General features: G+C 41.9%; 1 protein-coding gene across 4 annotated transcripts in view; it reads left to right on the top strand.

Moving 5' to 3' along the window:
• Bbs9 (Bardet-Biedl syndrome 9) overlaps positions 1-23,755 on the top strand; it is a 424,274-nt gene that overhangs the window by 117,223 nt on the left and 283,296 nt on the right. For all 4 annotated transcript variants that reach the window (XM_038322510.2, XM_038322513.2, XM_038322511.2 and 1 more), the window contains exons 7-9: positions 831-915; positions 8,886-9,069; positions 9,654-9,783. In XM_038322510.2, the coding sequence (XP_038178438.1) occupies positions 831-915; positions 8,886-9,069; positions 9,654-9,783 (399 nt within the window). The remainder of the gene's footprint in view (positions 1-830; positions 916-8,885; positions 9,070-9,653; positions 9,784-23,755) is intronic.

Genomic DNA, 23,755 nt, shown 5'->3' on the forward strand with positions numbered 1-23,755 from the left:
TGCAAGTATCTCTGTGCTATGTCGACTCAGGAATCTTTGTGATATATAGCCAGAATTGTACCATTTTCTTTCTTTCTTTCTTTCTTTCTTTTTTTTGGTTTTTTGAGACAGGGTTTCTCTGTAGTGTTGGGGCCTGTCCTGGAGGTAGCTCTTGTAGACCAGGCTGGCCTCGAACTCACAGAGATCTGCCTACCTCTGCCTCCTGAGTGCTGGGATTAAAGGCGTGTGCCACTACTACCAAGCCTACCATTTTCATTTTTTTAAGGAATTTCCACAGCATGGATGAAGAATAAGCAGCATGTACGTGCCAGGTGCTGTACCAGGAGTGTGGTGGCAATTTGCTTTTGAATTCTTCTTATAAGTTAGCAATAGACATTTTTACTTCATAGCTGGGAAGCTATCACGGAGTGAGTAACTTGGTACCATTTACTGACAGTAAGTGTCTGGCTGGATAGTTTAAATATCATATTTCTATAGATTGTGTATGGATACTTTCTCTGGCACTGATGACTGTTCTTCTGTATTTAAGTTCTTTCTGGTGTGTGGTATTGAGGTGCTAGACCTTTCCCCAGTTATTTGCTGTACGCAGTTCTCCTGAGAGCCTCAGTGTTGTGCTGGGTTCACAGTTGCGACACGTGGATGTCGTTATCACATGATTACTCATATCATATCTCATAATAAAACTCACTAAAATTTAATTGAAAATTTGTGGGTTTTAGAACTAAAGAAAATGCCTCTCACAGTGTTTATGGATTTTGTGCCTCTGAAGTTTCAGGTGATCCTCACTTAAACTATGAAGTCATGTGTCCTCTGCTGTCCCTTTCAAACAGGTACCAGGTGCTTGCCTTTGCGACGGATGCAGACAAGAAGCAGGAGACGGAACAGCAAAAGCTTGGTTCTGGAAAAAGACTAGTTGTAAGACCTTTAATATACAAAGATTTCAATAATGCCATATATAATCATGTCTATTAGAGAATTCTTGGAAGAAAATAAAAATTATATTTTGATAAGTTTTCTTTTTTAAAAAAATATTTATTTATTTATTATGAAGTCAATATTCTGTCTGTGTGTACGCCTGCAGGCCATAAGAGGGCACCAGACCCCATTACAGATGGTTGTGAGCCACCATGTAGTTGCTGGGAACTGAACTCAGGACCTTTGGTGGAGCAGGCAATGCTCTTAACCTCTGAGCCATCTCTCCAGCCCCGATAAGTTTTCTTTATGTAGTTCTACCAATGGCAAAGAGCTGTTGCTGAGCTGTGTGTGGAGCATGTTCATCTGCATGCCATGATGCCCTGGAACACAGGTAGCTCACCACCCTATGGATGGCTAGACAGCATCACTTTCAACTGAAGAGACTATAATCCAGCACGAAATTAATTTCAAACACCTGTTTAAATTATCTGTTTTTCATCTTTTCCTCCCTCCCTCCCTCCCTCCCTCCCTCCCTCCCTCCCTCCCTCCCTCCCTCCTTCTGTCCCTCCCTCCATCCTCTAGCTGTCCCTTCTTTCCCTCTCTCCTTCCCTCACTTCCTCCTTCCTTCCTCCCTTCTTTTCTTCCCTCTCCCCCACCTCTCTTGGCTTTAAAATCTTTATTTTCCACTGAACTAGAAACTGTGAAAAGTTACATATAAATAAGGTCAGTACTAAATAGAGTCAACAGGTTGTATGTGTATATTCACACACACACACACAAACACATACACACATGTACATCACACACACCAGGACTTTGAAAGGAAGCATGGGGGAGTTGGAAGGAAGAGGGGGGGCAGTGAAAGGATATAGCTACAGAACACATATGTGAAATTAAAATAAAAACAGGTGAATTTCTAGATGCATACGACCAACCCATGTTAAATCAAGATGACGCATTTTTTTTTACTTTTTAATTGAAAGTAGATTTTTTTATACAACATAGTTTGATTATGTCTCCCCCCACTTACTCCTCCCAGATCCTCTCTACTTCCCCACCCACCCAAATCTACACCCTTTGTCTCTCTTATTAGAAAACAAACAGGCATCTAAAATAGTAATAAAATAATAAAAATACATAAGATAAACAGGGCAGAACAAACAGGAAAAAATAGTAAACACACAAGAAACCCATAAAAACAAAATCAGAAACCATAATATATAAACAAGAGATCCGAAAAGTGAGGGGACAACTAAAGCTCATATAGAGCCTTATGAGACAACTCCAGAAACGCTACTGAGCTTGCCTTCTATTGGCCATCACTGCTGGGCGTGGAGCCTGGCCTTACCTGTGGCTTGTATTCCCAGTGAAACTCCAGTGGAGAAAACGGATCCTTTCCTTTAGGTCTTTGTCCATTGGAAATAGCCTCTGGGATAGGGATGGGGCTGTATCTACTTCCCCTCCCAGCACTGGGACTCCATCTTGCTCAGATGTGTGCAGGCTCTGCGTGTGTGTGTGTGTGTGTGTGTGTGTGTGTGTGCGTGTGTCTGTCCTGCCATGTTTGGGGCGCTTTGTTTCTTGGTGTCCTCTCTGGCTCTTACACTCTCCCTCCTCCTCCATATGGTTCTCTGAGGCCTGAGGGGAGGGTTGATGGAGACGTCCCAGTTAGGACTGAGTGCTCCAAGGTCTCACACTCTCTGCACACTGTCTGGCTGTGGGTCTCTGTGTTTGTTCTGTCTGCTGCAGGAGGAAGCTTCTCTGATGATGGCTGAGAACACCGATCTATGATAACAGGATGTCACTGGGAGTCATTTTATTGCTATGTGCCTTCGGCAGAACAGCAGTATAAAAACAGTGTGTTCCTTGTCAGTTTCACACATGTGTGTGTTCTGGTCACACCCTTCCTTCCAGGCTCATCACCTCCCACTCCTGTTAACCCTCCTCCTCCACCCCATGTTCTCATCTCACTCTCACACTTTGTAAAAGCCTCTTTTTTTAAAAAAAATTCTGTATATTTATTTATGTATCAACTTACTAAGTTTGTGTGTCACCAGACCCATGTGTGCCTGTGTGTGTTTGTGTCTGTATGTATTTGTGCATACACACATGCGTGTTTGTGTATCTGCCAGGGGACAGCTTACTGAGTTGGTTCTCTCTTTCTATTACGTACTGGGAATTCATTACAGATCTTCATGCTTGGCAGCAAGCTTCTTTATTCCCTGAGCCATTTTGCTGACCCAGAAAAACATCTCTTTAGTATGAAATTTTTATACCTTATATTTCTCTGTCCATACAAGTTTTCCTTGGCTTAATTTTTAGGCTTTTTTTCCCCTTAAACACTTGTTTTGAGCAGTTCAGATTCTGGCATCTTTCTCCCTTTCTCTTCTTTCTCCCTTTTATGTCTCTCAGATTTAGTACTTGTTGATCCTCCTGCATCTGTGAATTTACAATTTTCATAAAAATTGAAAAAAATTGGGCCATCAATTCTTTAGCTATTTTGTGTGCATGTATCTCTGTCTTTTCTATGGACTACTCTAATTATACACGTACTTAGCTTGCTGAAGACTTCCCCACGGCTCACAGATCTTTCTTTTCATTTTGTCAATTAATTAATTAATTTTGCAATGGCAAAGACTGTGCCCTGGGCCTCAGACAGCTTTTTACCATCCAACGATTTCATTTCCCATTAAAAAGTCATTTATTCTTGCTCTTTCACTTGGGATAATTTTTATTGCTGTAATCATGACCACTAATAACTTCTTTCTGGTGGAATGAAACTAATTTGGTATAGAGTTTGTTTCTGTAAATTCAGTTTGAACATTTGCATCTCCAGTATCTTCATATAACTTTTTGAAGATAGAAAGTAGTTATAATATTTAATATCTTGTTTTTCTAATTCTTAACATCTGTATCAGTTTTGAGTTAGTTTCAGTTGATTTATTTCTCTTCATTGTAAATCACATTTCCTGTTTGATTTTATTTGCATGACTGTTAATTTAAAAGTTATTAGATGTCAGATATAGTCAATTTTATTTTATTGTATTTTAGATATTTTTTAATTATTACAGGCTAAGCTTAGTCCGGGGACACAGTTGTTTGAAAACAGTTTGATCTTTTTGGACGTTGTTTTAAAAATTTATTAGGTGGAGCAAAACTACTTATTGTATGGCTTATTTTCCCCAGTCATGAGACCAGATTCTTCTGTGTGCCCCACCAGTGCTCCGGGGCTACAAACTTTTGAGCACAGATTCAGTTCTTGTGGATGTTGGGCACTGCTACCTGGAATCCTGAGAGGAGGGTTCCCTGGCCTTCCCTAAGTTTCTTTCTGAAATATACTGATGAATTCTCAGGTGGACATCTGAGGTGAAGTTTCTATACGTCTCCCAGGGTTGGTCTCATCGAATGTGTTGTCAGCTCTAACTGCCTTGGTCTCTCTGGCCTCTGAATTCATCTTCTCAGTTCAGTAAGTTTGCTGGGCTCTGCCTGGCTCCACCCTCCCTGAAGCTGCTCTGGAAGAGCCATTGTGTGGCTGGAGGTGCTGGTTTGTTTTGTGTGTAAGGCATTGTCATTATTCTTACTGTCCTACAAACCACTGTTTTCTGGGTTCTCTGCGTTTTGTGGTTGTGTCAGGCAAGATACTGAATCCTATCGTGTTGTCCCATCTTTGTTGGAAGTGGGGGAATTTACAAATTAATATTCTTGGTAAGCTTAGGCTGTGTGCTGTTCCCCTGTGAAGTCAGACAATGATACTCAGTGCCTAGGGAATGAAAGGATTTAAACCAGGTCTCAGATCATGGCCTCAGAAATGGTATGCTTAGCTATTCCGGATGAATCTTTATCTCTTAGGAATGCACACACCAACCTGAGTTACACCTCACTGTCATTAATATTAGACTTCTAGCTAATTACAGTGTGGGGGAGATGCAGTGCTTATGTTTATGTGTTCACTGGCATCTGATGAGATGGCACTTGAATGATTCACTCCCTTCCCCACTTTCCTTTTCCCTTTCCTCCTTTTTTCCTAACTCCTGACATTCTTGGGCCAGCCTGGCAAGTGCTAATGTCTGGCTGTACCGCTGTGTCCAGCAGGGATGAGCGCAGAGCTGCATCAGTCTGTGGCAGTCTGGCTCCCCTCCCTGTCGTTACAGTGCTGCTTCTCTCCCACAGATGTTCTTTTGTGCACATTGACAACATCTCCCTTTCTGGCCAGACTCATTCCTGCAGATGTTCATCAGCTGTTTTAATCCTAAAGGAGGTAGATTAATATCTAAAGTCATGTCTTTTTAGCCATCTTTAAAGTGACTCTTCAAATTCTTTGGATTTATTCTTTCCTTATGTAATGGTAAAAATAAAATGGCACCATTCCCCTAGTGGCCTGTGGGCCACAAGGGGCAGCAGATCCCCGGCAGGGAGCCATGTGGCCGGTGAGAGACCTTGATGGGCAGGCATGCCATGCAGAGTGAGGTTGGATATTTGTTTAGTGGGTTGTGGAGGGGAAAGGGGAAGGGGAGAAAGGGAAAGGGCAGAGAGGGGCAGAGAGAGAGAAAGAAAGAGAACCAGAAGCAGGGGTGGGGTGGGGAGAGGAGAGGAGCCATGGCAGCAGCTACCTCTTTGGGAGACAGACAGAAAGGAAAGGGCTTGGGCTGCAGGCAGGAAGGCAGATCTGCCTGCCTTGGCAGAGGATGGGGGAGGGGGCAGAGCTTGTCTCTTAAAGGGACAGGACAGACCACTATATTCCCATCTTTTTTTTAATATAATAAAAAGTCGGGAGGTTAGGCACAACAGGTTAAAGGATTTGGGCGATGGATTCCTGCTTATTTGTGGGCGTCGTCTTGAGGGGGGAACCTGAGAAAGCTGGACGCTGGTTACATCCTGGCTTAGCTGGTCTCTTTGCTCCTGTCCAGTGTTTGTGGTATGGAAACGTCTGGTGTTCTCTTACACCTGTTTAAGGTATTCGCAGAACAGAGGACAAAGTTAAGTTTAGGAAAAAAAATTAGGATCAGGGAATTGAGAGGGGGTGTATCTGACCTGTTTAAGGTGGATTCTTCAATTCGGCTCCCTGGAACTCACAAGAATTCTTTGGGTTTATGAAAACATAAGTTTTAGTCATATACATTGTATAAACAGCAGCATATTTATATCAGAATGACTGTGACAGATTTTTTTTTGTACAATTAAAAGTATTTTTAAGACTATGGAAGGCAGTGTGAGAGAGATTTGCTAACTTGTACTTGTTGATGCAGGAAGGAAGATCTGCCTGCCTTGGCAGTGGACAGGGGTCGGGGGTGGGCATGGCTTGTCTCTTAAAGGGACCCACCCTTACTTTTTTTTGAGAAAGGGTCTAATGTAGCCTAGGCTGGCCTTAAACTTGCTATGTATCCAAGATTGTACTTAAACTCTTTAAAATTTTTTATTCTTACCAATTCCATACATTTGTATTTCAGGTTTGGGCATTTTAATAACCCCTGCTACCCTTCCACTCCCTAACTGAAACATTTCACCCCAACATGGCTTCTCCTACTTGGGTACCTTAAATCTTATTTGAACCTCCTAAGGTAATTGTGTTTGCTTGTGTGTTAGTCAGTATGCTGTTGCTGTGAAGAGACACCATGACCACGGCAACTATAGTAGAGGAAAACATTTAACTGGGGCTGGTTTACAGTTCAGAGGTTTAGCCCATTATTGTCATGGGAGGAAGCATGGCAGCATGCAGGCAGATGTGGTACTGGAGAGGAAGCCGAGAGTTCTATTTCTGATCCGCAGGCAGCAGGAAGAGACGGTGACACTGGGTCTGGATTGAACATTTGTAACCTCAAAGCCTATCCCTAGTGACACACTTCCTCCAACAAGGCCACACCCACTCTAACAAAGCCGCACATTTTAATGGTGTCACTCTCTGAGCCTACGGGGCCATTTCCATTGAGTCCACCACAGCTTGTATGAACATGAGTGGGGATTTACAGAAATGTGGGTAACTTAGCCGAGTCTACACCATGGAAGATGAGCCCTGCTCTATAGCTCTCAGTAATTGCCATTGTCCTGCAGTGCGCGTGTGCAGTGTGCAGTGCGCGTGTGGGGATGAGAGCCCTTTATTAACACATGGCAGAGGGTGACAGGCCTGATCTGAGGTCGCTCTTGTGCAGGTAGGCATAGCCACGGTGAGTTCAAGAGTGCAGTGGCCCTGGCATGGCCAGAAGGCAGCTTTCATGCCCTTCCTTCCCAGCATCTAGTTCTTATATCCTTTCCCCTCCCTCTTCCTGAGGCTCCTTTAGCTTTGGGGGAGTAATACAGATGCCCCCGTTTAAGGCTAGCATCCCAGAGTCACTTATTCTCCACTCTTTGAGCTGTTTGGGGTCACTGTCCCCACCCCCAAGACAAGGTTTCTTTGTATAATAGCCTTGGCTGTTCTGGAACTCACTCTGTAAGCCAGGCTGGCCTCAAACTCACAGAGATCCACCTGCCTTTGCCTCCCGAGCGCTGGGATTAAAGGCGTGCGCCACCACTGCCCAGATCTTAGGAGCAATTAGAACCAGCAGTGGTTTGATGTCCCCGAAATGTCATGCCACAGTTGCCTGGTGAACCAATCTTGTCAGGGCACATCAGTATTGTAATTGATAGGGTCCACTGATGACTTCCCCAAGCCACAGAGCACCTGTCCTTAAACTCTCAGTCTTTCTGAATGCTGGAGTTATAGGCATGGGCCACCATGCTTGGGCTTCTTTCCTTTTTACAGATTACTGGTGTTAGGTTATTAGATGTTAACTGAGGCTGTTCACTTCTTGGTGTAGATTTTGTCTTCTTGTGAAGCCTTCCTCATGTGCATCCTTACACATATATTAATTAAAAATGGTAACTCTTGCTGAACTCTTCTAAAAACATTCTGCACTTATAATTTATGTCTATCCTTTCATTATTTTAAGAAGCATCTACTGAATATAGAGCATACTCCACAGGAGTAGACTTCTCTCCAGCTCTCTACTGAATATAGAGCATACTCCACAGGAGTAGACTTCTCTCCAGCTCTCTACTGAATATAGAGCATACTCCACAGGAGTAGACTTCTCTCCAGCTCTCTACTGAATATAGAGCATACTCCACAGGAGTAGACTTCTCTCCAGCTCTCTGGGTAGTTCCTAGTGTCGAGGAGCCAGTCTGCCCGTACTCCTGTCATCACTTGGTGGCGACACAGTGCAGGACTACATATGGATGCATTATAGAGCTGTCTTTGTTGCAAAACATCATGTTTACAGCAATATTAAATATGGGTTTTAATGAGTATGATTTATTGATTTTCAAGATAAACATAGGTTTAAAAGATTAAATCTGTTTTTAAACTGAAATATAAAACATGAGCATGTATATGGATTTCCATGTGATGTTTTGATTAATGTGTACATTGTTTAATATTTAAGTCAGGTCTAACAAATCAATCTCCAAAATTTATCATTTTTAATAAATATTTTTATTGTATATGCATGGATATTTTGTCTGAATGTGTGTCTGTGTGCCTGTGGAGGTCTGAAGAGGCCATCAGATCCCCTGTAGGTAGAGCCCAATGGCTGTGAGTTACCACGTGGGGGTTGGGAACGGACTCTGGTCCTCTACCTGCTGAGTCATCTCTCTAGCCACTGTCATTTCTGTACAGAGAACATTCAGAACTTGTGCAGCCTTTTGTGTAGATAGTATGTTACTGCATGTCAGTGCCCCCCCGACCACTCTTCCACTGCTCTATAGGTGACTTTGCTGATGCATGCTTTGGAATCTCTGAGTAGTTAATATCACTTGGTAAGGGATCGGATAAAACCTATAAAATACTAACTACAGTGATGGCAAGCAAGCCAGCCTCACAACAAAACTAAGAAGGTAGATATCTTGGTTTGCTGTAAAGCAGTTTCTTCATTTTCGCTGACATGAAAGTGACGGGCCTGTAGTTTTTAACAGCTCCATCACCGCTGGCCTTTGCTTTGCAGGTGGACTGGACTCTGAACATCGGAGAGCAAGCGCTTGACATCTGTATCATCCCCTTTAACCAGTCAGCGTCTTCTGTTTTTGTGCTTGGTGAGAGAAACTTTTTTTGCCTGAAGGATAATGGGCAGATTCGATTCATGAAGAAGCTCGATTGTAGCCCCAGCTGTTTTCTCCCATATTGCTCAGGTGAGTACGAAGACTTTCTGTTATCCTTTCTGACTCTGTCGTATGCATGCATGCACACATCAGAAAATGCCGTGCCCAGACACACATTTCAAACATCTAGGAAAGTAGCTTTCACTGAGCCGTTCACTTTCACTGTTCTGTAGACATTTGATATAAAGCACACGTGGTCTTGCCAGCCCTTGACTCTGTAAGGTCCCTGTAGACGGGCCTCCAGCTCATTTCTGCTCTCTGTAATGCGACTATTCAAGAATCCTTCCATGAGAATATCACTCTTTTATAAACAGAGCAATGTTGTCTAATAGAATGGCTTGCAATGACTGCCTGTCAATCATTAGTTTAGATGTGTGATATGTTAATAGAATTCATACCTTCTAGATGAAATGCAAACACCTTGGCTGATATCTATACTTCTGTCTTTGAAATGATTTATTTCTTTTTTGCCAACCTAAGTATCTTATCACCTAAAATCTTTATGTGCTAAAACCAAGATAATACAATTAGTGTGTGATACTGAAGAGACCACAGTGTACCACCCTTTTGAACGGCCCTTTTCTTTACTTTCTTTCTGTATCTTCCACCTGCAGTCTCTGAAGGCACAGTAAACACCCTGATTGGGAACCACGATCACATGCTGCATGTTTACCAGGATGTGACGCTGAAGTGGGCCACACAGCTCCCCCACATTCCTGTAGCCGTCAGGGTGGGCTCTTTGCAGTAAGTGATTCAATTTAATTGTACAAAAGGATTTTTGTATAGTCTCATTTTTTTTAGCCCTGGCTGGCTTTGAACTCATGGCACTTTTCCTTCAGCCACTGCACCTGGCTCTTATTAAATACCTTAGTCAAGGAGTTCTGTAGAATATGGTTTCACTGAAGTGTTGGAGTGTGACTGTTAATAGTAGAATTTTTTTTCTTGGAAAAGTATATAAAAAATTCCTTAATTGGCACCATTAATTATTTTCACTTAATATTTCTAAGAAGTTACTCCTTTAGAAGTAAAGGTGAGTACTGTTGAAGACGATGGGGAGATGCTTCTCCTGGTGGCTTATTTTCTTCAACGTGAAAACCATTGTCTTCCAGGGTTTGCTGGGCCGAGTGTGAGCCACACTTGCTTGTAATGCAGACTTTGCTTCAGTTTAGCTCATGTCAGGTGGTGCCAAGTTGCCTTATGTTTGTGTGCTTAAACAGTTCAGAGTGTACGGCAATTTTTCACTTAAAACGAAAGAAAAATAAAATTAATATCAATATTAAACACATGACACAGTTTGCCAGTGAGTAGTTTCGTAAGTGTTAGCATAAGAATTGAAATCCCGAGCGTCCTCCAGCAGCTCAGATCATGCGTCAGGTCTGAGGAGCTCAACTGGAGCCTCGAAACAGCTTCTCTAAGGTCTCCACGGAGTCTCAGACCGTCATTCTGCTCAGTAGAACGTTTACTATAGAAGTTTCCATGATGCCTGTAGTGTCTGAAGACGATGATTTCTTCCCCAAACGAGGAGCTGGATGTTCATTGTTGGAGACAATGAGGGGCACTTATGCTTGTATCAATGGTTAAGCTGTGGTATGCATATTCCAAAACTGAAACCTGTGCCTTGAATATTAGTAGTGCATTATTTTATGCATATTGGTCTTCTGCCCCCATGTGTGTCTATATCATGTGTGTGCCTGGTACCCAGGGAGGCTAGGAAAGGGTGTTGGGTCCCCTAGAACTGGAATTACTGATGGTTGTGAGCAACCATGTGGGTGTTAAGGATCAAACCCAGGTCCTCTGTTAAAGAAGTCAGTGTTCTTAACTGCTGAGCCATCTTTAGCCACAACACAGATCTTATCTATTTATCTATATCTATATCTATCTGTCTGTCTGTCTGTCTGTCTATCATCTATCTATCTATCTATCTATCTATCTATCTATCTATCTATCTATCTATCTATCTATCTATCTATCCATCCATCTATCTATCTTTAAATCTGTGTCCCCCTGGAGTAGGAGGCACAGAGGACAGGTGGACATCTGGGACCCCTAACCTGGTCCTCTGCAGAGTTTAGTCATCTCTCCAGCTTCAGATGGAATGTTTTATTGCCAACTTCAGATCATTTTACTGTTTTTGGGGCTCCCTGGAACTCACAAGCCATCCACATGCCTCTGCCTCCTGAGTACTGAGGTTAATTATATGAGCTCATTGGAGACACTCTCCTCTGACACGTCAGTGGGTCGACACAGGTGCTACCTGCATTCCCGAACTTGAAACGCGATTGAATCCTTCGCAGTTTGCTGCATCCACGTCTGCAGGAGTGTCGTGTTCACTGAGTGCGGGCTGTGTTAAAAGAATGTTGCTTTTAAATATTAAAATATTGCTAGCCAAGTTAGCAGCTCTTTCAGTGTTAAAACTTTATTATCAAGTCTCAGAAAAAGCCGATTTCTTGTATTTTAGGAGAAAGGACAGTCATTTATTTGTAATTGCTATGCATTTAACAATAATCATAGTTTTTTTATTATTGAAAGAATAAACTATTTGAAATTGGTTTTTGCAATGTCCACCAGATTTTGTTTTTAAGTTCGTCCAACCAGACTCTCCAGACATTTTGCATCAAATTTAGTTAGAAGAATTTAGATCTGGAAAAAACATCTTGCCAGCAGGGAAGCGTCAGCGGCTTCTCTTCCTGGAGACTAATTCTTACAGCAGTCCCTAACGCATTCAAGAGCTCTTTGTTCTCTTTGGTCCCACAAGTGACCACTCGGTACAGAAAGGCAGATACACTGTGGTGGGTTTGTGCCCCACCTTGGCTCTCCAGGGGGAATGTAACCTTATTTTAATTTTAATATTTTATTTATTTATTTTTTGTGGCTTTAGAGATTAAATCTAGATCCTTGTATTTATTAGGCAGTCTTTCTGCCTCTGAGCTTTACACCAGGCTAGGAGCCAATATCTTTATTTACTAAAAAAGTTACTGTAGTTTGTGTGTGTGTGTGTGTGTGTGTGTATTTGAACATAGGAGTTTGGTGGAAAGAGAGGTTACAGGTAGTTAACCTGTACAAGTCTTGTATATGTTAAAGTTACCTTTCTTCAGGAAATGCATATATTTTAGGTACCTATACTTCAGAGAGAAGCCTCTATTTCTTGTAGCTTTTTAAAGATAATAATAAGTAAAAAATAAAAGTAGTACCACTAGTGTTTTTATAATTTATACATAAATTCTAATCATGAAGTTGGAGAGTTTTAAAAATGTATTAAAATAAAAATTTTTAAAAATTAAAATGTTTTAAAATTAAAAAATGTATACCTTTATAGGATAAAAGCAGATTATGCCTGAAAGAATTTATTTTATGGGAAAGGCTGGCACAAGCAAATCCATCTTGTTGTTTTGTGATGATGCATAGGCTGGTGTCAACTTCTCCCATCTCAGATCCCCCAGTGCTGGGATTACAGGCAAGCAACACCATGCCCAGGATGCGTTTCTGTCAGGGCTGACAGCTTCCTGCCCTTTCTGAACCGTGTTATCTGGATGCATTGTTCAGGAACCTTTTCTGATTCATTCTCCATTGACCCACGATGACGGGCATTTTAACTATTTTCCTATCCGTGTAATAAGACCAAGGCAACTTATAAAAGAAAGCATTTATATGGGGCTTTTAGTTTCAGAAAGTTAGAGGTCATGACCATCATGGCAGGGATCATGGCTGCAGGCAGGCGTGCAGGCAGATGTGTAGGCATATGCTGGGAACAGCTGCTGAGGGCTTACATCTTGATCCACAAGTGTGAGACAAGACAGAGAGCTAACTGGGGAGGGTAGCAGGCTTTTTCTTTTAGGGCACCAGCCTGCTCCCAAATTATAACATGGAGACTTCTTATTTGTTTGCAATGCTCTGCCTAGCTTAGGCTCCTTTCTGGCTAGCTCTTTTAACTTAAATTAACCAGTTTCTCTTTATCTTGTGCGTTGGGGCTTTAAGCTTACTTTCTGTATATCTTACTTTTACTGCTACTCACATCCACTGGCCGGTGGCTGCCTGGCTGACCCCAGGCATCTCCCTTGTTCTCTCCTCTCTTCCTTTCCTCTCTCTCCTTTTTCTCTCTTCTCTCTCCTGCCAGGCAGCCCTGCCCATCCCTCTCCCTAGCTACTGGCCAGTCAGCTTTTTTATTAGACCAATCAGGTGCCTTAGGCAGGCAAGGCGAAACAAAGGCAACTCATCTTTTCATAATTAAACAAAGCATAAACAAAAGCAACACACCTTCACACAGTTAAAGTAATATTCCTTAGCATAAACAAATGTAACACATCTTTGCCCAGTTAAAAATGTATTTCGCAACTGAATAAATAGCATGGGTCTTTGAGATCTCAGAGTCTGCCCCAGTGACCCACTCACTTCCTTCCACAAGGCCACACTTCCTAATCCTTCCTGGATAGCTCCATCAACTGTAGTCCAAGTATTCAACTATATGAACCTATCTGGGACATTTTCATTCAGACTGTGCCCCAGGAAATGATTCATCCTGATTGGTGTGGTTTGATACCACAATAATAGTGGGGATAAGTCACAGATGTTAGAAGTTAGTGACAAAAAACCCCTTTTGGCCCAGTTCAGGCAACTGAGGTATAGAAGTGGCCCAGGTCATCCGTTCTGCATTCTTTGTGGGTGATACATCTCAGATACATTGTTCATGTCTCTTTGCCAGAAACTATACTTATACAGTGAAACCCTTCACAGAGGCAAGAGTTCTCTGAAGGCTGGTAGCTTCCATTTTAAGTAGGTATAAGCTAGTTTAAGGAGCTAGTACCTAGAGGGACAATCTTTACATGAACCTTGACCTTTGGACCATTTCCCAAGAATCCAAAAGTATACATGGCTGTCTACCACCAACTATGTTCTAACTTTGGGCTCTGCTAGCATCTGGTTTATCACATCCATTTCAGAATATTTTGCCCCAAGACTGAGGTCTTAAACAGTGTGGGGGAATTGCTATAGGCCAGGCAGAAATGAAGATATTCTAAAGGGACATTTTTATCTCTCAGTCTGAGTACCAGACTGTTTGAAGAAGGGACCCCAGAGATGTGGGAGTTCCCCAGGAATCTCATGCTGGTAGAACCTGTCTCCGGGATAGAGATTTCACAGTTCTAATAACTTGTCAGGCCACCTTAAAGCCTGGGAAGGAAGCTGGTTAATGATGTGGACCTGGACTGCTTTAAGATTCAAATCCTTGGCTTTCTATTTAAACCATAATCTCACTTCAGGCCCCTTGTGGATACCTTGTCTCACTTCCCAGTGTAGCCACATCAAAACATATTCCTTTTTCCCATATTAAAAGTTTTCATGTAGTTTATTAGAACTTAAAGTAATTTTAGTAGCTTAGTATAACATTCTTATGTTAAGCAGTTGCGGTATTGGCATTAAAACAGACATGTAGACAAATGGAACAGAACCAATATCCAAACATGAATAAGTGTAACTTCAGCCATCTAATATTTGACAGAGATGCCAAAAATATTCTAGAGGAGAGAAGGTATCTTCAACAAATGGTACTAGGGAAACTGGCTCTCCACATGTCAAGGAATGAAGTAAGACCCATATCTATCACCTGCATAAAACTAACTCCAAATGGACCAAAGACCAAATGGATTGAATGTGAAACATGAAACACTGGACTTGCCAGAAGAGAGCATAGGCAGTACCTACAGGATATAGGTGCAGGACAGGGCTTTCTGAATAGGATTCCATTTGCCCAAGAAGTGAGACCTCATTAAACTGTAAAGCTTCTGCACAGCTAAAGAAACAACAGAGAGTAAAGAGGTAGCCCACAGATTGCAGAGAATTGTGGCCAGGTATCCTTCTGACAGAGGACCACTACCCTGAATACATAAAGAACTCAGAAAACGAAGAGCTAAAAAACAAATGACCCATTTAAACAATGGGCTTGGGGTCTGAACACGGTTCCCAAAGAAAGAAATAATATGGTTCAGAAAGTCTGACAACATGTTCATTTTTCCCTAGCAATCAGGGAAATGCAAATTAAAACAACTTGGAGATTTTACCTTTCCTAGTCAGAACAGCAAAATTGGCAAAACAACAGCCAAATGCTGGAGGGGATTTGTGGTGGGATTGAAAATGGCGCTGCTTCTCTGGAAATCAATGTGGAGAACAATTAAAGAAAAAGAGGCCATGAATATGACAGCTAGCAGGGTGCATGAGAGGGGTGGGAGGAGGGAGGGAACGGGGAAGTGATGTAAGTGTAACTTCAATAAGAAGGCCATTATTGTTAAAATTATAAACACTGAAATAACTTCTGCTTTTTATTACAGTTAGATTGACTTATTGTTAGAAACTTTCTTGGATGAATATGTTTATTTGTAAAGGAATTCTCTGCTTCTTTAATACTTCTTTTCCAGTGAATTAAAAACACTGGATTCAGATCAAGTTGGTGTAATTATCCTTAATAACAGCACCCTTTATTACCAACACCCTTTTTTACACCACCACCACACCCCCACCTATTTGGCAGCCCTGGTTCTACCTTGTTCATTATGCTTTAATTTTAAACCTGCATTTCCTTCTTGTACTCTAAGACGAATTTATGTGGGATACCTACCTCGCTGTTCTTCTGGGTAGACCAATTCTGTCTCTCCTCTCTGTCTCTGTCTGTCTGTCTGTCTGTCTGTCTGTCTGTCTGTCTGTCTGTCTCTCTCTCTCTCTCTGTGTGTGTGTGTGTGTGAGAGAGAGAGAGAGACAGAGAGACAGAGAGAGACAGAGAACAAGCGTGCACATGCGCACACACCCACTTTAATCCACACAGGGATGTGAAATAAGCATTCAGACTGGAGAATCATGATCCTGAATATTTACATTTCCAGTTCTTACTGCTTCCCTTTTGTATGAGGTAGACCTGACTGAGCATCTTGCCTTTGCTGTGCTCAGTTTCCCAAGTGGCAGATAAAGATTATTTGATTAGGTATCATCACTTTCTTGAGAGATGTCAAATATATACCTAAATGTGGAGGGAAGCTGGGACATGCTGAGAGTCTTTCCAGGTTTAGCATGCCAGTGCTCTACAGCGACACAGCTAGCAGCCCGAACAGCACCATGCTTTACAGCAGGACACAGCCTGCAGCCGCAGCACCATGCTCTACAGCAGACACAGCCTGCAGCCGCCAGCACCACACATGCTTTACAGCAGATAAGCCTGCAGCCGCAGCGAATGCTTTACAGTCAGTGTGCCTCATGCTTTTTACGTGAAAACAGTTTCTAGAACCTTTTGGAATTTTCTTTGAGGCTTTGTCCAAAATATTGCACTTTAACTTCTGGCATTTATGTTTTTATCCTTAGCTTCTGTTGATGTAGTATAGTCTAGAGTGTTTTTCCATTTCATCTCCGGATTTTCCTAATTTCTTTGATCTTTGAATCTTACAACAACTGTTTACCGTGGTTTCTGTCTACACATTTCCTTTGCATTTGTAATTTTGTTGGTGACATAATTCCCCAACCACTTAATGTTCTCTTTCTGCATTTACATATCAGACTGAGTAATCGTGCAGAAAGACAAACCTATGCTGTGTGCTGAATGAAAGCTTTAACAGTCATTTTAATTTGTTTTCTGTGAAAGGAGGGGACGAGTAGAAAGACCTTCTAGTTGAAAACCGGATTTGAAGTGTGAAAAACTGGAGCTCGTAAAGTAGGCAGGACATAAATAAAACACTTCTATCAGTAATGCCGCTGAGCTACGCGCCCAAGCCGCCCTTTACACATGGGCTGTCACTGGGTTGTGTCGCTTTGCATAGGCTCTATGGTGCTACTTTGGCTTGTGGTAATTATATAAAGAAGTTATTTATCTTTATTGCTATTTGTCAGTTAAGGTTACAGCCCTCAAAATGGTCTTATTATTATTAAAGTAGGAATCATGTTCTCTGTCATGTTTTGTAGTGTAAAACCCAGCGTTACTCTGTTCTCAGGAAGAATTGGGAAGCTAGCTTTTTTTTTTTGTTGTTGTTGTTTTTTTAATTCCATATAAATCTGTTTAAGTTGCTTCCTAAGATGTTAGAAAGACCCTATAGCCAAGGCTAAGTAATTGTATTAGAGTGCTAGTTGGGTTTATAGTCCTTTTGTTTTATAATTAAGTATTTTAACTGTTAAATTCTACTTATTATTTCGCGTCCGTGGGATAGCCTGATTAGTCATCCATATCATTGAGTCTGTCAAAGTCTCTTAGGAATGCAACTCCCAGTTGGTAGGAAAAGTGCACCGGTGCTTTGGGTTCCCGGTTTCTCTAACCTGTAACAGATATGAGGGGCAGGCTGAAGGTGGGGTGGGGAGGGGACTTGTGAAATGGAATCAAAGGGGTGGCGGAAAAGCATCTGGCTTTTCCTAGTAATGGAAGTGTTACCTTCTTTGCCTTTGGGCTCTAGAGAGCTTTGGCACCAGATTGGTGCGAGTTAAGAAAGCCTATAGCCTACTCTATAGACTGATGTTGACTGACTTAAAATTTGCACCGGTTTGTTTGTTTACTGACAGGAAGAGCTTAAAATACACTGACGCTTGTTACTGCTCAGTCCCCAGCAGCACTGTGTCCTTAGAGTCTTATATTCCATTAGGTAAGACAGGATTGGAAGCTGAAATAGTGTGTGTTAGGAATATTTTCCTAACAGAGCCTCTCCGCCAGCGCAAAAAACTCCATCTAACCAGGTTAGACAGAATCAAAATGCCCACGTTTAATGCTCTTGGGTGGCCAGGAGCATGGCAGGGGGGCAGGACAGAGGGAGAGCACACGCAAAACCCGAAACCACATGTTCCTTTTTCGGGTGCGAGCCTAAATATCTTGTGGTTGTGGTGCCTGAACAAATTCTGAAATGGCAGCCTGTGCTCAGTGGCATGGCTGCTTCAGCAGAGGAGGAAAAAAAATGCAACGACCCTATTCATTACAATAAGGCGATTTTAAAAACAGGAGATCTTTTATTAGTTCAGCATTTGTACTGATTTCACTGAAGGCCTGTCTTGGTCCCAGCACCATGTGGCTCACAGTGCTGGTTGCTCCAGTTCTCGGGGTCCCAGAGCCCCCAGTCGTCATGGGCACCTGCATGGACACGTGCAGGCCCACCTTGCCTACATATACTGAAAATGCAAGAAGTCCTTTAAATATAAGGTTATTTGAAAATCCACAGCCAGGCTTTTCTCATAGTTTAGTAATTAAAATATAGTAAAATTTGCTTAGCTTTTAGATTCATATTTTCCCTTCTCACTTTTGTGTAATTTCCAACAGCAAATCTCCCTTTTTGTCCCTGCCTGTCCTGTATTTAAATGAATAGATTATATATCATACCAATAACAACTGAAAATTTCAAAAAAATTTTTATCATGTTTATGTGGTATTCTATGTTTATATTTGTGCATGTGCATATGCCCATGGATGCCAGAAGAAGGCGTTGGATTCCCTAGAGTTGGAGTTCCAGGCAGCTGTGAACTGCCTAACGTGGGTACTGTGAGCCAAACTTGAGTCCTCTGGAAGAGCAGAAAGCATTCTTATCTGCTGAGTCATTTCTCTAGACCCCTAAAATAATAATTAATTAAAAGTGTTTTATCCAGTGTTTATTTTAATATATATAATTTATTATATAAAATTATTTTTATGCATAAATTATTTTTATTTTGTGTGCATTGGTGCTTTGCCTGCCTGTATGCCTGTGTGAGGGTGTCAGGTTTTGAAGTTACAGACAGTTGTGAGCTGCCTTGTGGGTGTTAATGCTGGGAATTGAACCTGGGTCCTCTGGAAGAGCAATCAGTGCTCTTAATAACTGAGCTATCTCTCCAGTCCCCCACGTTTGTTTTTGAGATGATGTCTTGGCATGTAACCTAGACTGGCTTTAATCTGTATTTCCCAGGCTGGACTTGAAATTGCATTAGCCTCCAAAGTCCTGGATTGCAACTGTGGATCACCATATCTGGTTAATGCTTTTGCTTTTTTGGAGACAGGTTCTGCTGTGCAGCCCATACTGGCCTCGATCTCATGCTTCTCTTGACCTCTGTGTTCCCCTTGTTGGGATTACAAGTATGCATGACTATGACTAGCTCAACATTTCTTTGAAAGAGAATTATTCTTGATCGTAATGGATAATTTTCTAATGTGTTCTTGGATTCGGTTTGCCAGTATTTTATTGAGAATTTTTGCGTCAATGTTCATGAGTGAGATTGGCCTGTAATTCTCTTTCTTGGTTGATCTTTGAGGGTTTAGGTATCAGGGTAACTGTAGCTTCATAGAAGGAATTTGGCAGTGACTCTTGTGTTTCTATATTATGAAATACCTTAAGGAGTATAGGTATTAGGTCTTCTTGGAAGTTCTGGTAGAATTCCGCATTGAAACCATCTGGTCCTGGGCTCTTTTTGGTAGGGAGGTTTCTGATAACAGTTTCTAATTCTTCGCGACTAACAGGACATTTAGAGCATTTACCTGGTCCTGGTTTAACTTTGGTATATGGTATTTATCTAAAAAACTGTCCATTTCTTTTACATTTTCCAATTTTGTGGCATACAGGCTTTTGTAGTAAGATCTAATGATTCTCTGAATTTCCTCTGTGTCTGTGGTTATGTCCCCCTTTTCATTTCTGATCTTATTAATTTGCATGTTCTCCCTCTGCCGTTTGATTAGTTTGGCTAAGGGTTTGTCAATCTTGTTGATTTTCTCCAAGAACCAGCTTTTGTTTCATTGATTCTTTGGATTGTTTTCTGTGTTTCTATTTTGTTGATTTCTGCCCTCAGTTTGATTATTTCCAGTCTTCTACTTCTCCTAGGTGAGTCTGCTTCTTTTTTTTCCAGAGCTTTCAGGTGTGCTGTTAAGTCACCAATGAGCGCTTTCTCCGTTTTCTTTAAGTGGGCACTTAGTGCTATGAACTTTCCTCTTAGCACTGCTTTCATTGTGTCCCATAGGTTTGAGTATGTTGTGTCTTTGTTTTCATTAAATTCAAGAAGACTTTAATTTCTTTCTTATTATCATCATCCCAGAGATGCAGGGCTGGTTCAACATACGAAAATCTATCAATGTAATCCATCATATAAATAAACTGAAAGAAAAAAACCATATGGTCATCTCATTAGATGCTGAAAAAGCATTTGACAAAATTCAGCACCCTTTTATGATAAAGGTCTTGGAGAGATTAGGGATACAAGGGTCATTCCTAAATATAATAAAAGCTATTTACAGCAAGCCGACAGCTAACATCAAATTAAATGGAGAGAAACTCAAGGCTATCCCACTAAATTCAGGAACACGACAAGGCTGTCCACTCTCTCCTTATCTCTTCAATATAGTGCTTGAAGTTCTAGCAATAGCAATAAGACAAAATAAGGGAATCAAGGGGATTCAATTTGGAAAGGAAGAAGTTAAACTTTCATTATTTGCAGATGATATGATAGTATACATAAGCGACCCCAAAAACTCCACCAAAGAACTCCTACAGCTGATAAACTCCTTCAGTAACGTGGCAGGTTACAAGATCAACTCCAAAAAATCAGTTGCCCTCCTATACACAAAGGATAAGGAAGCAGAGAGGGAAATCAGAGAAGCATCACCTTTCACAATAGCCACAAATAGCATAAGATATCTGGGAGTATCTCTAACCAAGGAAGTGAAGGATTATTTGACAAGAACTTTAAGTCTTTGAAGAAAGAAATTGAAGAGGATACCAGAAAATGGAAGTAGCTCCCTGCTCGTGGATTGGGAGGATAAACATAGTAAAAATGGCAATTCTAAAACCAAAAGCAAGCTATAGATCAATGCAATCCCAATCAAGGTCCCATTAAAATTCTTCACAGAGATTGAGAGGACAATAATCAACTTTATATGGAAAAACAAGAAACCCAGGATAGCCAAAAAATCTTATACAATAAAGGTTCTTCTGGAGGCATTACCATCCCTGACTTCAAACTCTATTACAAAGCAACAGTATTGAAAACAGCTGGTATTGGCATAAAAACAGAGAAGTTTGACCAATGGAATCGTAGAAGAGCCCGGATCTTAAACCACAAACCTATGAACACTGATTTTGATAAAGGAGCCAAAAGTACACAATGGAAGAAGAGGGCATCTTCAACAAATGGTGCTGGCATAACTGGATGTCAACCTGTAGAAGAATGAAAGTAGATCCATATTATCACCATGCACAAAACTCAAGTCCAAATGGTATAAAGACCTCAATATTAATTTGAACACATTGAGCTTGATAGAGGAGAAAGTGGGAAGTACTCTACAACAAATGGGCACAGGGAACCGTTTCCCTACGCATAACCCAGCTGGCACAGACTTTAAGGGCAACAGTGAATAAATGGGACCCTCCTGAGTTGAGCAGCTTCTGTAAAGCAAAGGACATTGTCACTAAGACACAAAGCAGGCCTACTGACTGGGAAAAGATCTTCACCAACCCTGCAACTGACAAAGGTCTGATCTCTAAAATATATAAGGAACTCAAGAGACTAGACGGTAAAATGCCAATTAACCCAATAAAAAATGGGGCGCTGAACTGAACAGAGATTCTCACATGAGAAGTTTCGAATGGCCAAAAGACACTTAAGGTCATGCTCAACCTCCCTAGCTATCAGGGAAATGCAAATCAAAAACAACTCTGAGATATCATCTTACACCTGTCAGATGGGCTAAAATCCAAAACACCAATAATAACCTTTGCTGGAGAGGTGGTTGTGGGGTAAGGGGTACACTCATCCATTGCTGGTGGGAATGCAAACTTGTTGCAACCACTTGGAAGCAGTTGTGGCGGTTTCTCAGGAAATTCGGGATCACCTACCCCAGGACCCAGCAATTCCACTATTGGGAATCTACCCAAGAGATGCCCAATCATACAACAAAAGCATATGCTCATCTATGTTCATAGCAGCATTATTTGTATAGCCAGATCCTGGAAACAACCTAGATGCCCTTCAGTGGAAGAATGGCATGAAGAAACTGTTGGAATATATACATGCTAGAATACTACTCAGCGGTAAAAAACAATGACATCTTGATTTTGCAGGGCAAATGGATGGAAATAGAAAACACATTCTGAGTGAGGTAACCCAGACCCAAAAAGATGAACATGGGATGTACTCCACTCATAATCTGTTTCTAGCATAATAAAGAACATCGAGCCTATAAATTTGGGATCCTTGAGAAGATAATAAGAAGGTGAACTCCCAAAAAAAGATATAGTAATCCTCCTGGATATTGGAAGTAGACACGATCGCCAGGCAAAATTGGGAACTTGAGGGTTGGGCACGACTGGGCCAGGGAAGATGGGGAGAGAAAACTGTGAAGGGGAGAATGGGGGGAGCTCGGAGGAATGGGGTGCTTGGGATATAGGAAGGGTGGATACGGGAGCAGGGAAGCATATATCTTAATTTAAGAGCTACCTGAGGGTTGTCAAGAGACTTGACCCTAGAGGGGTTCCAGGTTTTCAGGAGACGCCCCAGTTAGTTCCTTGGGCAGCTGATGAGAGAGGGAGCCTGAAAAGGCCAGTTCCTATAGCCATACTGATGAATTCTTGCATATCACCATAGAACCTCCACCTGACGATAGATGAAGAAAATGACAGAGCCCCACATTGGAGCACACGACTGAGCTCCAAGGTCCTGATGAGGAACAGAAGGAGAGAGAACATGAGAAAGAAAGTCAGGACCGTGAGGGAACCTCCATCTGGCGACAGATGAAGAAAATGACTGAGCCCACATTGGAGCAACTGGACTGAGCTCCCAAGGTCCTGATGAGGAGCAGAAGGAGCGAGAACATGAGGGAGAAAGTCAGGAACGAGAGGGGTGCGTTCACTCATGGAGACGGTGGGACAGAACTAAGGGAGATCACCAACTCCAGTTGGAATGGGACTGATGGATCATGCGACCAAACCCGTCTCTCTGAATGTGGCCAACAGCGGGGGCTGACTGAGAAGCAAAGGACAATGGCTCTGGGCTCTGATTCTTCTGCATGGACGGGCTCTGTGGGAGCCTTCTCAGCTTGGTCGATCACCTTCCTGGACCTGGGGGGAGTTGGGAGGACCTTGGTCTTAGCATAGAGTGGGGAACCCTGATGGCTCCTTGGCCTTGAGAGGGAGGGATGGGAGGTATGCGTGGAGGGGAGGGGAGGGAAGGGGGAAAGGAGGGGAGGGAAGGGGGAGGAGGAGGGGAGGGAGGGGGGAGGAGGAGGGAAGGAGATGGAAATTTTAAATATAAAAAATAAAAAAAAAACTTGAAAAAAAAAAAAAGAAAGAGAATTATTCTGGCCTGGCCTGTATTCAATTATATTTTGAAAAGAATTTTGTAATAACTTTGTATGTTTAGGAATATGAAAAGCTTGTACTTGATTTTTATAAACCTTTGTTAATAATGGAACAGCAAATATATTTGTTAAGGGCTATTGTTAGGGGGAAAAAACCCTCTATTTTTCCAGGCATTACCCCTTTTCATACTGTGTGAATACAGGACGGGGCTTGTGTGTGAGGTGGCAGTAGAGTTCCTATGGAAACAATGCCCAGGGCACCTAAAGGGCAGACACATCTGAGAAATTAAAACACAATAGCAGTGAGAGCAGTGGATGCAGGAGTAGGATGAAGCCTTCTCCTGCCTTGTCAGTCTGCAGGCTTCCAGATGTGGAGATGCTTTGTCTTCTCCGGTCGGCTGTCGTTCTTCGGTACAGATGACATCACCACGTTACTGCAAACATGAATGTACCTAG

Source organism: Arvicola amphibius, chromosome 3 (assembly GCF_903992535.2).
Source record: "Arvicola amphibius chromosome 3, mArvAmp1.2, whole genome shotgun sequence".
In the NCBI taxonomy this organism is placed as follows: domain Eukaryota; kingdom Metazoa; phylum Chordata; class Mammalia; order Rodentia; family Cricetidae; genus Arvicola; species Arvicola amphibius.